The sequence below is a fragment of the Scatophagus argus genome, chromosome 17 (genome assembly GCF_020382885.2).
Source record: "Scatophagus argus isolate fScaArg1 chromosome 17, fScaArg1.pri, whole genome shotgun sequence".
Taxonomy (NCBI): Eukaryota; Metazoa; Chordata; class Actinopteri; family Scatophagidae; genus Scatophagus; species Scatophagus argus.
Window position 1 is genome coordinate 3,356,737 of NC_058509.1, and position 16,865 is coordinate 3,373,601.

General features: G+C 44.9%; 1 protein-coding gene across 1 annotated transcript in view; it reads left to right on the top strand.

Annotated features, from left to right (window-relative positions):
* The window catches only part of LOC124074790 (POU domain, class 2, transcription factor 2), a 66,611-nt gene extending 50,211 nt beyond the window's left edge, over window positions 1-16,400 (top strand). Inside the window, exons 3-17 of the mRNA XM_046418055.1 lie at window positions 3,378-3,443; window positions 3,660-3,688; window positions 4,005-4,061; window positions 5,351-5,479; window positions 6,131-6,400; window positions 6,689-6,803; window positions 6,965-7,056; window positions 8,437-8,703; window positions 8,811-8,952; window positions 9,369-9,517; window positions 9,957-10,154; window positions 10,293-10,341; window positions 10,940-11,087; window positions 11,751-11,824; window positions 13,800-16,400. Of these exons, the coding sequence (XP_046274011.1) occupies window positions 3,378-3,443; window positions 3,660-3,688; window positions 4,005-4,061; window positions 5,351-5,479; window positions 6,131-6,400; window positions 6,689-6,803; window positions 6,965-7,056; window positions 8,437-8,703; window positions 8,811-8,952; window positions 9,369-9,517; window positions 9,957-10,154; window positions 10,293-10,341; window positions 10,940-11,087; window positions 11,751-11,824; window positions 13,800-14,188 (2,174 nt within the window). The 3' untranslated portion in view covers window positions 14,189-16,400. The remainder of the gene's footprint in view (window positions 1-3,377; window positions 3,444-3,659; window positions 3,689-4,004; window positions 4,062-5,350; window positions 5,480-6,130; window positions 6,401-6,688; window positions 6,804-6,964; window positions 7,057-8,436; window positions 8,704-8,810; window positions 8,953-9,368; window positions 9,518-9,956; window positions 10,155-10,292; window positions 10,342-10,939; window positions 11,088-11,750; window positions 11,825-13,799) is intronic.
* The last annotated feature ends 465 nt before the right edge of the window (window positions 16,401-16,865 follow it).

Sequence of the window (16,865 nt, forward strand, 5' to 3'; positions counted from 1 at the left end):
TCTCCTGCTCTCCACGCTATTAGCACTGATAGTCCAACTGCCCCGAGGTGGGCGAGAGGGTTGGGACGGTGATCACTGAGAATTTTACAGTGTGAATATGTTGATCTGTTCAAAATGGAGAGATTGTCCTGATCAAACACCTGTGAGGTGGCTGAGGGATTTGTAGATACAGAGCTCTCTCTCTCTCTCTCTCTCTGTGTGTGTGTGTGTGTGTGTGTGTGTGTGTGTGTGTGTGTGTAGTGAATTAGAAAAAAAACTGGTTTATTGGTCTAAAACCTGATTAGAGACAAATGAAGCCTTGTGTGGACTGGACATGTGTGACATTTGGGGTTTGATGTGTTTGATTTGTGAGCACATAGGAGGTGGTTGGAATGGATGAGGGGGTGGGGGTTGAAAGACCCCGTGGCCAGAGGGGTGAGGGGCAATTGAGAGGTTTTGGGGAGGGGGGGTGATGATGAAATGATTTTATGGGGTCCCTCCCTTCATACGCTGAGAGGATGAAGAAGCATGGAATAATAAGTGTGTGTGTGTGTGTGTGTGAGAGGTGCAGTCTCTCACATTTAACCCCATTAGGAAATTGTGTTTTTAAATAGTGTGTTTCTGAAAGGTTGCAACTTGTGTCAGTGATAGTGGTAATAATACTGCTCTTAGTATCAGCGCTGTATCACTAGTACTGCAGCTTCTGTTACAAGTACTCAGAGTAGCAGCAGCAGTACTGGTGACTGAGCTGTCAGCAAATACTTTTACAGATGCTCGTATTTTTATAACAGACATTTTATTAAAACTGCACATACTGTGTGTGTGTGTGTGTGTGTTTGTGTGTGTAGAACTTTGGCTTGGACTTTTGTGGTGATTTGATGCCAGTAAAGACCAAATAAAGAAGACAAAGGAGATGATTTGCTGTTGAAGGTCACAGATGGAAATTATGTTTGTGACTTAAAATGTCTATTTAAAATGTTTCTGCATCTTTGGGGCGTCTTTAAGTCTGAGAATGTTTTAATGTTTTATTCCAGTTTCAGTTTTGCGGTCACGTTTCAGGTTCTTTTCATTTATTTCTTAGTCTGCCTGTGACCGCAGACTTTTGCACTAATTATTTTGAAGGATTCAGATGACTTAGTTCTGTCTGTGGTGCTTGGTACAACACACACACACACACACACACACACACACACTCAGAGTTCTAGCGCAGCATTTCCAGGAGGGTGCTGCCATCATCTGGTTGTGTTGTGTAACTGCAGCCCTCGCCTGCCTGAGTGCTCACTTTGGGAACAGTGCAGGTTGATTTTGATTTCAGACGATGCGTGGAGATTTTATCTCCATGGTGTTCTTAATCAATAAATCCTTGACATTTGACATAAATTAATAAATGCAAACAACACAAAATGCCAACATAGAAAGACTGATAAAAAATTATTCTTACCTCTTTTTAATCCTAGATTTGGTGTGAAATTGGAGGAGGATATAAAGTTTGCATCTTTTTTCATTGATCAGATTTTTTCAGATAATTTTTTAAATCTCTTTTTTGATCGTCTCCTATTTTGCCTCTGAAAATTTTCTCTGCACAGCCTCACATCGCTCCATCTCCTTCCCTTTGTCTCTTTTTTTCCTTTACCCCCCCTCCTTCCTTTCTTCCCTTCCACCTCCTCTCATCACACCTTGAACCTGTCTGTGACCCTGATGATAAGATTACACAAACACACTCACTCACACACACACACACACACACACACACACACACACTCACACACTCACACACACTGGGCTTATAAATAATTTTCAGTAAGCCCTTTGCTTCTTTTGTTTTCAAGTATTCATTCTTTCTATGTCCCTGATACACCCAACATGTGGGCTTCCCCACAGCAGGACAGAAGCTGTAGTTAAAACAAGGAAGAAGAACGGCAGGACAGAGGAGTTCGCTGCCGTTCTCTCAGGTGTAATTTGAATCAGACACATGAACCCGATGCAGAAAGGACGTGTGGAATAAGTCACACAGAGACGTGCCTCTTTCCTCGTCGAGCTGGTGTCGTGGACGGGCTCTTTCGGTCCTGAACCGAAGAGGCAAAATGACTTATGAAAGCACAAGACAGACAGAAGTCAAGAGCGTAGTGCAGGGGCTGAAGAAGTGTTTTATTCAAGATGGCGACGCCGGTAGTTGCTGAGTAATGGTTGGTGCTCGGGTAAGCAGTTCCTCTGGTGTCGTGGTTCCTGGACCAATTACTTCTGCGATCCCAGAAGTCACCACAAACAGAGGAGGGTAGTTGTGAAAAGCTGATTCTTAATCCCAAGTCCACATCCCGAGTCAATAAAGTTTACATTTAAAGAACTAAATTAGAGTGTCATCAGTTTTCTTGGCCAAGTAGGTTTTTGCTTAGCAGGGTTTTCTCTGGGTCGTTTGCAGGTCGTGTTTAATGAAAACAGAACATCTTTGGTTTTCATCATGATTTTAGCCAGCAAAGCTTTAAAAGGGTTTTATCACCAGTGCTGGAGTAACAAGGTTATCACGGGACAATAGCAAGAAAGATACCCAGGATGAGCACACATTTACAAACATTTTCTTTTAATTATTTGTTGCAGTCGTACCAAAGTTCACTCCCCGTTCTGCTGACTTCAAATGCCTCCTCACAGAATTGATCTCGGCCGAACTTTGACCGGCGAAAGGTCAAGTACCGCGGGGTTGACCTCCCGCTTCAGACAGCAGTGGCTGTTTGTAGCCCCGTTGGTGCGTCTGAATGGTGAGAGAGAACGAGCGGCGGAGCAGGAGGGAGGACATAATGACTGGAAGGACAGAGCGCAGACACAGAAAGCCGTGTGTGTGTGTGTGTGTGTTTCTGTAGATTTATGTCAGATCCGTGTTGGAAATGTGTGGATTTTATAAATATTTTCACACAGTCTGTTAATTTTTTTTCTGAAAAGGGTGCATTTGAATTTGTGGCAAAGTCGAATAAAATGAACATTAACATGCAATATGTTATGATTTCGGAAATGTTGTGAATAATTAGCTAATAGGGAAATTAACAGCTAATCAGCAGAATTAAAAGCAGATGCCATTTCTCTGTTTTTACTCAACATTTGTCATTTTGTTATGTCAGTAACACAAGAAAGGCTTTCACTGCTGTGTGTGTGATAAAACCATGCAGTCCCATCAACACACAGCATGTGTGTGTGTGTGTGTGAGTGTGTGAGTGACATTCACAGTGTGTCCACAGTCATCTGCTCAGCACTTACAGTATGTGGTCAAGTGCTTTTTAGTTGTTGGGAGTCTCCAGGAATTTGAACCCACAACCCTCTGCTTTTCTAACGGAGCATCATACCCGTCTGTATGTTGTGTGTTAATTCACTGCCCCTCTCTGATGTGTGTGTGTGTTTGTTTCCTGCAGATATCAGGATGTCCAAAGCAGCAGAGGAGGAGAAGCCTGGGGCTGACTATCCGGGGGACAGTTCAGGTAAACACATACGTGCATATTTCATGTTATGAATAATAATTATATGTTTGCGTGTTCACACATACTCTGTCGTCATGTGAACCTTTTTTAAACAGACTAACTTGGATTAATCTGCCTTAAAGCAGTTTTCTTCTGTGTTTCCGAGCGAATGTTACGTGCTTCATCAACACACACACACACACTCAGTGTTTAATGTGTGATCTCTTTGTGTTGCAGACTCTGACAGAAACAGCCCTGATGACCAGGTTGGTTTTGTACTTTCATTCCTAACATTTCTGGTAACACTAATCATGGTGTTGTGTTTATTCATGAATAAAATAAGGGCTGTATTTAGTTTAGCTGTTTATGGTATTTCTCCTGGGATGTGTGTGTGTGCGTGCATGTGCATGTGTGTGTGTTTTATTTTAATTCTTGGTCTCTTTGTAACCACGATTCACTGGGAGCATGTTGACACAGATTTCAGGGCAACATTTCATTGTAATCTGTCATTACATCAGTCGATAGTGTGTGTGTGTGTGTGTGAGAGAGAGAGACACTTTCACACTCTTTGTTTTGCTTCAGGTCCAGCCAATGAAAACCAGTCCATTCAGCCTCTCTCCCACACCAGCTGGCACCAAGGTGAGCCAGCCCAGACATGCTCTGTGTGTGTGTGTGTGTGGTAACATCCTATCATAAATACCTTTATGAGTGTGTGTGTGTGCGTGTGCTGAGCCGTTATTTTTAGATCCGTTTTTTGTGTAGTTTTCCTAATAAAACTGTTTTTCTGTGTTCAGACGGTAAGTGGGGTTTGTGTACATTCCTGCGAGTACGGATGTGATTACGTGCTTGTGCTTGTGAACATGCACAGTTTATGGGTGTGTATACGAGTGTGTGTGTTAGTGTTTTGTCTTTTATAGTTTCGGCACCCCGGGTGAGACTCTTATGACACTGCACTGCTGAATATGCAAATAACTCGACTTTGTCCACACCCACCTTACTGAGACGCAAAGAAAAGACAGAAAGAAGGAAGGACGAGGCGACAGTGAGTGCGAGATATGAAGACGCAGCACAGTGCAGCGGTGATTGATGGGTAACGGCAGGGCTGTGAGCAGGTAACGACAGCTAGAGGTCAGAGGTCGGCAGCCGTGGGATGTTTCTGACACCAACAGAACGACGATGGACTCATCCCTCCGGGGAGATGATCGGTGAACACTTCAGCCTGTGACTCTTGGGGGAGAGAGGGGGAGCAGGGGGGGTCAAGTTCAAGTCCAAGTCAAATGTCTTTTTTTAATTTATCCTCTGCATTCGGACAAACCTGTTCCAGGAGTGTTTGTGAGAGCGGGTCCCAAACTGGTTTATTACTAAAGCTTTGCAGCACTCATTGTGCGTCTGCTTAATATGTTAAAATATCCGTCAGACTTTCTGTGTTTTAAGATTCCGTATGTGTGAGAAGGTACAGAGTGACGGCAAAAATTTAGGAGAATTGAAATGTGAAGTGGTGTGGTTGCAGGTGCAGAATCGCTGCAGAAGTGATGTGTTAACACTGGCTTTAATCACTGAAGTGTGTTAAAATGTCCTCACAGTTACATAAAAAGCATCGTCTGCCTTCCTGTGGCCACGACGCAGTCACACAGTCAGCTGTGCCTTCTGGGATTTACGTTTCTGGTCTGCTTCCTCTCATTTACAAGATGAATCATTTTCGGAGACAGAAGACAGAAGATTTGTGCACTTTACACAGCTGTGCACACAAGGTTGACCTCGTGACTTTCTGTCAGTAACAGACGACAGTGGCTGTACTGTGTGTGTGTGTGTGGGCGTGTCTGGTACTGTATGAATGTGATGCAGAATGTTGCTTGAAAACCTTTAGCCCTCAGATTATTGCAGCGTGGAGGAGTAGATCCTTACTGACAGGAGATTTTCTGCTGCAGGTGAAGAGTGAGGAGAGATCTGAGATGGCCCATAGCACCGCTGCTCCTCCTGCTCCTCCATCCCAACAGCAGCAACAGACCCAACACCACCACACACAGCTGATGCTCGCTGGCAGTCAGCTGGCAGGGGTGAGACGACACACACACACACACACACACACACACACAGTAAATTCTGTTTAGAAATAACGAAAAATGTTCATTGGCAACTGACATCCAAAGTCTAAATGGAATTCAGACATCGCTGATGTTTTTTCCAGACTTGATGTTAAAGATTTCTTAGCACAGCGTATACAAAACTGTGAAATGTTCCGATCTACAATCCACAATGACTGTAGTTTGATTTGATCTCTGAGTGTCGTCAGGAGGCAATTTTTCTTTCACTTGGTGGAAAATGAAAAGCTTCTGTTCCCTGGGCTCAGTTACAAGAAAACACTTGTACAGTGTGTAGTAAAGTCATTCAGGGTGAAGTATTTGGCAGAGAGTGAAATGCCTAAGCTAAATATTTTGTAAGTTGAGTGGATGGCTTTTCTTGCTTGTCTTGCTCTGGCATGCTTTTACTGTTGGCTAACAGATTCACATCTGCTCCTACCTGACTCTGCTCTGTGTTCACTCTCCTGACTTTTCTCCACTTTTGTCTTCATTTTATTCTTTACGCCTCCTTCCACTTGTCCCCAAATTCTCCCTTCTTTCTCTCTGCATGTTAACATCTCCATCTCATTTGCCGTCGCTGTCCTCACTTCTGTCCATCGCTCCTTTACTCCTCCACCTCCTCCCCAGCTTGCCGCTCTCCTCCCGGCTCAGCAGCAGCTGCTCCTCCAACAGGCTCAGGCTCAGCTCCTGGCAGCTGCAGTTCAGCAGTCAAACGCCGCCCACGCCGCTCACGCCGCCCACGCCGCCGCGCAACAGCAAGCCAACCAGCAACAGCAGCAGCAACAGAATCAGTCACAAGCCCAGCAGCAGCAACAGCCAGCCAAACAGGAACAAACTGTCCAAGCCCCGCCCCCTCCGCAGCTGGCCCTGTCACAGCCGATCCAGCTCACAGCCCAGGTATACACAACCGGGGCTTTGAGTGTCGTTTCGTCTTGGGTTTGCATGAGCGTATTATGTCGTGGTACCTGTAACCTGTGTACTCATACTTCAGTTGTACTTTTCCAAATCTTAGGATAAGATTCTTTATTGTCATTGTACAAGGAATCTTACCTTATCTTAAGATTTGAAAAGTACAACTGAAGTACGAGTACTTGAGTCGTCACTTATTTTATGGATTAATTGACTTTTCTGTCAGCCTGGTGTATTTGTGCTGCAGGTTAAAAGCTGCTTGGGTTTTTCTTGCAGGACATCCAGCAGCTGTTGCAGCTCCAGCAGCTGGTTTTGATGCCAGGTCATCCTCTCCAGTCTCCTGCCCAGTTCCTCCTGTCTCAGCCAGCACAGGCGCAGCAGCCACAGCAGGGTGAGGACCAATTATATGACAAAAGCACTTTGTACACCACGGAGCAGTTGGTCTAATCTGATATTCAACATTTCAGCGTTATTTGTTATCCAAATGCTTTGCTGGTTAATTCATTTCATAATTTGATCGGTTAGTTAATTGGTTGCCGTTTCCTTTCACAGGTTTGCTCTCAACACCAAATCTGATCCAGCTACCTCAGCAAAGCCCAGGTGGACTACTGACAACCCCACCTCGCCTGGGACTCCAAGCACAGGTAGAAAATCTGTTAACACCACTAACATCTGGCTTTTGTCTTCAGTGGTGAAGACGGCATTCATGAGTCTTTATCATTTCCGGCTCCGAGCGGCGGTGATGGAAACATGACACCTGAGTGGACAATCATTTTCCATTCCTCTCTGTCCAAGCGGCACTTGAACGTCATTCAGTCGGTGATTAGGTTGAAAGAGGTAACAACCACGGTAACATTGTCACTGGCCTCCCTGCTGCTTTCTGCCGTTTCCTGGTGTGTTGGTGACATCAAACGTGACGCACCGGAGCAAAAAAGAGAAACACAAACATGGGATTTATCCCCATTTAAAACACCTGAGCGTGAGAGTTGGAGGGACACAAAGAAAGACAGAGATGTCTTAGGAAATTGCAGAGCTAAACTACATGACAGGCTGTTTTTTCATGCAAATCGAAGAGAATCACTGCAGCACAGGCCGCCTGTCAGGCTGACATTCACCGCTATCTGCCGTCATCTGCTGCAAACCACCTGCAGGATGCTAAACTCATTTGATTGTCCTTCAGGTTGTGTTCTGCTTTAGCAAAGTCACTTTATATTTAACGAAATATCTGATCTACGCTGCAACAATCTGCCTGCCCGCCACAGGAAAAGGTCACAGTAGCTGCTTAGTGCAGAATATATTCCACAGCAGCTTCTTTACATGATAGACGCAGTTTCCAATGAGGTGCTTGAATCTCGATGATATATTCACACTCAAGTCAAACAGCTCACCTTGTGTCCTCGTTCCTCTTCTATAACATAATGCATGAATGCATCCCCACACGGCCAACAGCTGTTAGAGATTTTTCATTAAGCCGTGATGAAGTCATGTCAAACACGACGGCAGGTGTTCCCTGCTTGCTCGTGTATTTTATGCACAGAGACGATGAATGTAAATGAGGCGTGTAGCAGCAGATATTGTGCATGATGTTCAGTCAATTAGTTGATACTCCCAAAGCTCACAGGGTCAAATTCCTGCCTCGGCGTATTGCGTGCATCATCTTATTGTCAGCTGACCCTGCGGCAGGCTGAGGTTAAACTCTATTTCCAAATATTACATTCGTAGTATTTTGCTCCAGTTTAGAATAAAAGATGGGCATGTTGCATGACGCCTGTCAAATCTGTATAATTTGTCGAGGAACCCAGGGTCAAATTATTATTTTTTATGCATGTTTTCCAGCTGATTTCCTCATTTGTATTCACTAACCAGTTTATTTCAGTTCCTGGACAGTCAGTGTAATTTAAAACCCTGACAGCTCTGTATAATTTAGATGAGAGAGTCCATAGTACTAACACATGCAGGGTTTAGGATTAATTTTTTGTATGTATGCTTTGTTTATTTGCCTCTCTGCCGTCCTGATACCACAGAGGGAGAAGAACAGCGATGTTGTGGTTGGTGGAAGCGGAAGCGGCGGCGGCGCTCCTGTAGTCGCCCCCGGCAGCAGCAGCATTGGAGTCGTGACGTCTGTAGGAGCTACCCCAGCGTCCAGCAGTGCCATGGCTTCCTCGCTGACATCCAGTCTGGCCCCTGGAGGTCACGGCGGTCACATGGGGGAGGAGCCCAGCGACTTGGAGGAGCTGGAGCAGTTTGCCCGCACATTCAAACAACGACGCATCAAGCTGGGATTCACCCAGGTAAAAGACGGAGATAAGAGAATGTGCACAGGAGTGTGTGTGTGTGCGTGTGTGCGTGTGAGAGAGAAAGAGCTCCGTTTCTGACTGCGTTCACCCGTCTCTGTCAGGGTGACGTCGGCGTGGCTATGGGCAAGCTGTATGGCAACGACTTCAGTCAGACCACCATCTCCCGGTTTGAAGCCCTGAACCTGAGCTTTAAGAACATGTGCAAGCTGAAACCACTGCTCGAGAAGTGGCTGAGTGATGCAGGTAAACAAACTTATCGGAGCAGGTGATTTTTCTTTCTAAGTAAAAAAATGAGCTTAAAGGAACAGAAATGACATCTAAAACGTAACAAAGCTTTGAAAAAAATGAATGGATATATAACATTTTTGATGTAAATATGATCAACTAAAGACTCTCAATGTCAATGTTTCTTTAAATAATTACAGTTATTTGATAATATGGTAAATGGAAGTTTATTGTTTTGACATTAAACATTCAGTGATACTGTACGTCAGCAGCTGTACTGTAAGTCTAAAATGTTTTTAATGTGATTTTTCAAATCTTTTTAGTCATCATAAGAGTGAAGTGCAAAAAATCTCACATGTGGTCAGCTCTTCAAACCTGTTTTTCTGTCTGATGGCCTGCGTGTCTTCACGTCTCTCTACCTGTCTGTCTGACAGAAACCATGGCAGTGGACAGCATGCTGCCCAGCCCGTCTTCTCTCTCCAGCCCCATGTTGGGCCTCGAGGGAATACCCGGCCGACGCAGGAAGAAGCGGACCAGCATCGAGACCAACGTGCGAGTGGTTTTAGAGCGCAACTTCAACACGGTAGGAGAGTCACTTATCTACCAAATATCTAGAAACCTGCACAGTGGGACTGACACAAAAGCATGAAATGTCCCCAGAATAATATAAAGGGCTTCAGAAAATTCATATCGAGACGTATTTTGAATTTCTAGCTGAGGACTGAAAGGTTTGGTATTTATTTTAGATTTTAAATACACAAAGAGATGCAGGCTCCAGATATAAGAAGTTTATGGAAGATAGGGAAAACAAACTTGATGAGAAAGAAACGCTAAGTGCTTTCAAAACAAAGAAAACTTCTTTCCTCGCTTTCATCGACTATCTGATTGTTTTTGGTATGAGCGGTTTTCTCTCCAGCAGCTTCCCGTCTTTCTCAAAAACATCACATCAAGCTACGCTGGTTTCAGTGTCTACGTGTGTGTGTGTGTGTGTTTACTCATCAGTCTGACGTTTTCCTCCTCAGAACCAGAAGCCTACCTCAGAGGAGATCCTGCTCATGGCAGAGCAGCTCAACATGGAGAAGGAGGTGATTCGTGTTTGGTTCTGCAACCGCAGGCAGAAAGAGAAACGCATCAACCCCTCCAGCAGCACCACCCCTCCCCTGCCCAGCCAGACCTCGCCTGTTGTGACGCACAAAGCCTCCTGCTACAGCCCGCACATGGTACAGGCCACCATGCATCTACTGAAACATTACAATTTAACCACTTTTTGTGTGCGATTTCAGGAGTCGGCCTGATATTTATTTCACAGATGGATTGGAAGTATTTCTTGATTTCTGTTTCCCTCCCTCCCTTTCCAGATATCGAGTCACGGTCTGTCCCAGGTCACCACCAGCCTCAGCACAACAGGTGAGCTGTAATTACTGTTTGTGCCTGTGTCGAGTCTTGTCAGTAAATAATTAAAGGTTATCACGGTGCTTCTCGGTTGTGTTTTTGGGACCCCGAGGCCGGTCACAGAAAGATTAAACTGGTTTTGGAAGAGTTGATATTTCTGTACTGCTGGTTTGATGAAACACTGAAGTATCACAGCTTTCGAAAAAACATCTGTGCAAGAAAGATTGAAATAGAAAACAATGATGTTTTGTTGACAACTACATGGAAGCGCCGGTCCCATCTTGAGTTGTTTACCTCCAAGAGTCATGACTCGTCCTCGTGATTTATAGACCCTGGCCACAGCGTGAGTTATCCCAGGCTTCACAGATATGACAGATGGCCTGACAGGTAACAAACACAGCTGGAAATTTATTGGCCTGTTGAGCAGAGGCTAATACTTTCCAGTCGCAAACTTCTCTCTCCGGTCTGTAGTTGAATGGAGTTTAAAAAAAGAAACTCAGAAATCCTGACTGTCGATGAAGAACCGTGTCAGTAATGACGCTGTAGCTCATCCCTACAGTGACAACAGACCCGCTGCGTGGCATCAATATCCCTCTTCTTCTCTTCCCCTCAGCCGCCAGTTCGTCACCTTCAGCATCCTGCCCGATGACTCCTGTCAGCTCAGCTGCAGTAGGCTCCACCTCTTCTGCTGTGAGCCCACCCCCTCATAGCACAGCCAGCCCCACCCCATCCAACCTCGGGGCCCACGGGCTGAACACTGGGTGAGTATGTTGTGGTAAATTTGAGAAGAAAAACAAAAGACATGCTGGTCATCTTAACTTCAATCAGCACAGTTGGAACATATTCTCTATAGACAAAAGTATTGGGACACATGACTGTCACACCAACAGGGACTTTAATGATGTCTCATTCTAAACACACAGACAGCTCTGCAGCTCTAACAGCTTCCACTCTTCTGTGAAGGCTTTCCACAACATGTTGGAGTGTTTCTGTGGGAATATTTTAATGATACAGATAATACTTATAATCAGGAGCTCTGACTGGTTTCAGAGAACATAATATATATATATATATATATATATATATATATATATATATATATATATATATAACTTTATGAGTCAACAAAGCTTGATTTCCCCACATGGGCAAATGTATAGTATTCAGCTGCTGAAGGCGTGTCAGGCTGCTGCCACACCAGTTTGACTGCAACAAGACACGTACAAGCTAAGGTATGCAGACCATATAGAAAATGTTGGGTGCTGCACAAAAATAGAAGAAGCTGGCAGTGCCTCAGTTACACCCTGAAACACAAGAGACTGAAGCCCTCAGGCCTGCAGCACTGATGAGAACATTGGCTTTATATCACTTAACCTGCCAACTGTTTCTGTGTGTGTGTGTTTTGTGGTCCATCCACATTTCAGGAACACAATGATGGGAGTAAGCACAGCGATGAACCAGGCCCTCATTGGCGGCAATCCCCTGGCTACCATGAAAGGTGTGTGTGCATGTGTGTGTTGGTGCATGCAGACTGTCCCCTCCAGCCCAGCGAGTCTTCATGAGTCTCCATTTCTAAAGACCACTCACTTCCCATTTCACCCTTCATCCATTCTGTCCAAAATGAATTTCCTTGCAGCCACACTTCTTCTCCTCCTCCTCAGCACAAACTTTCTGAATCACTCAGTATGGTGAAAGATTCAATTTGATTCTCATACAATAGCCTGCTATTATCACAAAGTGACAAGAGCCCCTTATGGCAAAGCTTAGGAAGCCAAGTCAGCTTACAGTAAACAGTTGAACAGACACAATCCCCTCCTTCTCAGCATCGAGGCCTGTTGGCTAAATAACCAGTTTCCACTCAAAATGCCCCTTTTTGAAAGAGATGATCTGCTGCCAAATCAATTAAGCATCACAAATAAGGTTCGCCGAGCTAAGCTTTGAATCCGTCATGTGGTCCATCTCCCTATAGCGCCGATTCAGACCTTCCCCCTTTCTGCCGCTCTGTCCGGCGTCATTCACATCCTCACGTCCTCCAGGCCATGTGTTGATGAGAAGGATACAGTCTGTTAGGGAAAGTGCAGCTCTGGCACTGCCGGCTCTGATAGAGTTACGGGCTGAAGGAGAGAAGAAAGAGGAGGCTCGGTGAAAAGAGGGGGTCAAAATGGAGTGTTGACGTGAAAGGATTTCTGGTTTGAATCCCGCTGGGGGCCACACGCGCTCTGAGTGTTTGCGCTCACGATGCTGTAGTGGCGGATGAAAGCGTTGACTGTTACACTGGAATTGAAAAGTTGGCAGGTGTCACTTTGTGTTAACACTTCTGACCGACAGATGGGTTGTTGCAGCGAAATAACGTAAACGCTGTACCCCCTGCTGTTGATTTTTGTTTATTTATTTATCTTTTTCACAAGCATCCGACTCCATCCACTACATCATCGTGTAGAAGAGTGTGCTGGTTGTGTCTTACATGCTCATCTCCATGTCTCCTTGCATTACGGGCCTGAGTATTCATCACCTCCTAATGGAAATCAAAATGTTTCTCAAGGGTCATTTCACCCAAATTACAGAAAAAAAACACATTTTCCTGTTTATGTGGGGTGATGTTTGTCCATGCAGACAGTTTGGGTTTTATCTGCAGGTATTCAGATTTCTGTCTCACCCCAAAACAATGAAAGTGAACAGAGTTGCGTGTGCAGTGCTCACAGCGTTGAAAACCGGTATTTCAGACATTCAGAAATTCAGTAAGAGATCGTCTTTACTGTCCTCGTTAATCCACAGAACAGAAATTGTTGTTCCTTCCAAAACTGCTAAGTTTGAAAGCTAAATATATTCTGATATTCATTTAAAAATTGTTTTGCTGAAACTTGGGTGAACTGATCCTTTAATCGTTTACACATCAGTAATTTCTTTCTATACTGTAGATAAGACTGTTTATGAGCTGTTTCCAGTTCGCGTCCCCTCACTGCAGTCTGTCCTCGTCCTCTTTATCTCCTGGTTCGAAATGTTTCCCCTGTTACTGATGTGTCTGATGCGTTCACTGACTTCTCTTCACTATCCTCTACATCTTTAATTTTTCTCTTCCTCTCTGCCTGCTTCTCTTCAGCGTTCGTCTCCTTTTGGTACTCTGCTTCCATTAATCCTTCTCTCCATCTCTTCTTCTGTCTTTTCTCCTTTTTCACTGTGCACCATCTCCACCCTCTTCGTCATCTTCACACCCACCGTATTTGTGTTTGTCCTGCTCCTCTCTTCACTTTTCTCCCTTCATCTCTCGACTGCTCTTCATCATCTCTCACTCTGTATTCGCCACTTTATTCCTTTGTTTATTTTTATTCCTCTGCATTCACCTTTCTGTCTCTTCACCTCCTGTTTCCCTCTCGACCCTTGTCTTATCTTCCCTCTCTGCCTTCGTCTTTCTGTCCTTCCTTCGTCACTGTCCACACTCTTACCCTCGTCTTCCTCTCTTCCGTCTCTGCCAGCCCTGGCGGCCAGCAGCGGTCAGCTGCCCATCTCCAGCCTTGAGGGGGCAGCAGGTCACATGCTTCTGGGTGGCCCTGGGGGTCCCGCTGTCCCTCCTTCCCTGCGCCCGTCCCTGTTCCTCAACCGTCCCACCCTCCTCCCTATGGTGACCGGTTCCATGGCAACAGCATCCACACCTGCCATGGGACTGGTCAGTGGTGGCATCAGCAGCGGTGGTGGGTGTGGCCCAAGGCCCCCTTTCTCCCAGTCTCCGCCCCCCGGAGCCGGTGGTCTAATGAGCCCGACCTCGTGCCCCGAGGAGTCTGCGTCTCCTTGTTCGAGTCCCGCCTCTTTCTGTTCCTTCAGTGAAGCCTCGCCGCCACCCCTGGGAGGGGCCATGGCCGAGTGATCCCTGACTGACAGCCAAAGTATCCTATCAGCGGAGAACGAGGAGGAGGAAGACCTGGAGGAAGCAGAGCGTCAAAGGAGCTTTAAAAATCTAAATTTACAACCCTGCCTTTCAACCAAAGCCATCTCTCTGTCTGATCCATCTCTGATTTCGTCTCTCTCTTTCTGTGTCTCCCCTCTGAAGTCTTCTGAAGCCAAAAATATACACAGATGGATGAAGGGAGGAAGCAAAGAGAGAGGAAGGATGGAGAGGATAGAGAGAACTGCAGAACAGAGGGGGGGAATTTGAAACCAAATAATGATCTACAGCTGGAGAAATGGCACTGAGGAGTGTTTTTGCTTGGCATCGGGAAAGGAACGCCATGCTTTTTTTCGGTTGGAGAAAAAATAAACTCGCTGAGGGCAGGGATGAGAAGCGAAACTGTGTGTGTCAAATGGGAGGCAAAAGGAAAAGACTTGTTTAACAAGCTTGGAAGGAAAGACACGTGGTTGCAACCAAATTTTAAAAAAAGGGAAGAAAAGATGCGAGAAGAGACACACACACACTTACAAAGATGAAAACCAAAATCTCCAAATACCAAAAACTGAAAACCAAAAAAGACAAAAAAACAAAAAAAACCAACAAACGGAGAGAAAAGCTTTAGTTCAAAAGACTTTTGCATTCTGATCTGTCCAGGATCAGTTCAGCACTCCATTCTACTTCATGCCAAACATTTTCCATCTCAGTCAAGATTTTCATTATTCTCATTTTCAGTTAAAGAAACATATTTTTCTATTATTTTATATTCGTCACTCTTTATGGTACTTCTTGCCAAATGCGTCAGTTTAACGTTTCACAGCTGATCCCACATGCAGGATATCTACCTACCTCTTTACAGCTTTACAGTGTGTACCTACTATACATTGGAACAGACAGTGTTTGTTTTAACCAGCCTGGAGTGGCAGACGGGTGGGGTTTACTACTATAATTAGTATAGCATCAGGTAAGATGCCAATCCATACATGCTGTCGTGCAAGAATAACTTTGAAAAGCTTTGCCTGAGCTTTCTGGTATTCATTAAGTACTATTTTGTGGCAAAACACACCCTTCTGGCACGTACATACAATGAAACCAAACATACGTGTAGGAAATTCCACTTTTGAGCCAGGTACAAAGGAAAAAAAATGTTGTCTAGCTGTTAATGCCAGTTTTAAAGATCCCCAGTGATTTTTTTTTTTCAGGATTATATTTTGTTCAAAAAGAGCATTTCATCATCATCATCATCATCATCATCATCAGTAGTATCCTTGTTGTTTCTTTAATGTTTGCTCAACTCACATTAAAGTATTTGAACTGCTTACAAAGAGGATACACACACGTTCACCACAGGCAGATGGGGACGCTCTTAGGATTTTTCCAGCATTATTTGCCTCTTCTTTTATTTATTATCACCCCATACACACCCATAGCATCAGCATGTCATCTCTCAGACTGCTCATCCACCGCCAGACAGTCACTCTTGGATACCAAAGCATCGCCTCTGGCTGCGTTGTCTCCGGATTCGCCCGGGAGACGAGTGTCCAGACAAAACCTCAGCAGTGTCAAAGGAAAACACACACACATACACAAACAAGAATAAGAAAGAGTCCAAACCAAAAAAAAAACAAAAAAGAACAAAAGGAAGAGGTGAAGCACCGGCGTTCCCCTTACTGCCCCCAAACCCCTGCCCTCCATCCCTCCCTCCCATCTGCCCCTCTCCTTTGTCTCCAAAGACCAGATCAAAGGGCCAAAAGAAAAGAGGAGAAGAAGCAGAAGAGAAGGAGAAGCAGTCAGAAGCGGAGGAGCCAAAGGTGTGAAAAGCTGCAGGGGGGGGGGGCAAGAAGAAGAAGAAGAAGAAGAGCAGAAGAAGGAGGAAGAGGAGCAGGAGGAGGTGCGCTCGAAGCGGCGGACCAAAAAACCAAAAAGTAACCCAAAACCAAAAGCTACTACTGCTACTAGTTATTGTATGAGTGACTGAACCGTAACTAAACCAAATACAAACAAAGAGGGGGAGGGCGAGGGGAGGAAAGGGGCGAGTCAAGGCCCTGTCTGTCTGTCTGTCCGTCTGTAGCTGTGATTGCCGTTCTCATATCGACAGACGGAAACCGTTCCCTCCCACCCTCTGCCAGCGACCTCGGCTTTGTTCTCACTTTCTTTTTCCTGGATGGATAAAATATGGAATGACCTCAACAAACTGACTTTGAGAATATATATATTTTTGTTTTTGCTTTCCATAGTGTGTCTCTTAATGATGTATGGATTTGTCTCATTGCATTCTACTTATTACGCGGTGGGAAGGAGGGAGGGGGGGAGGGGCCAGGGAGGGGAGGTGGTGGGTTTTCGCGACGTGTTGCCTATTTTCATATCTTCTTGTCTCTTCGGTTGCGCTCTGGGTTTTTATTTTTGTTTCTGGTTGGAAATAGCTGTGAAAATGTAGCTTCCAAGATTAAAAAAAAAAGTTTTTTAGTTGATCCAGAATGTTGTGAAAAGCCAAAACTGAAAACCAAAAGTTAAACTTTTTTGACATACAACCATACCAAATAGAACAACCAATGCACAAGTTGTACGAGTGGCCCAGCTGACGTGTGTGTGTGTGTGTGTGTGTGTGTGTGTGTGTGTGTGAGAGAGAGAGAGAGAGCATGTGTTGGTATAAAGATAC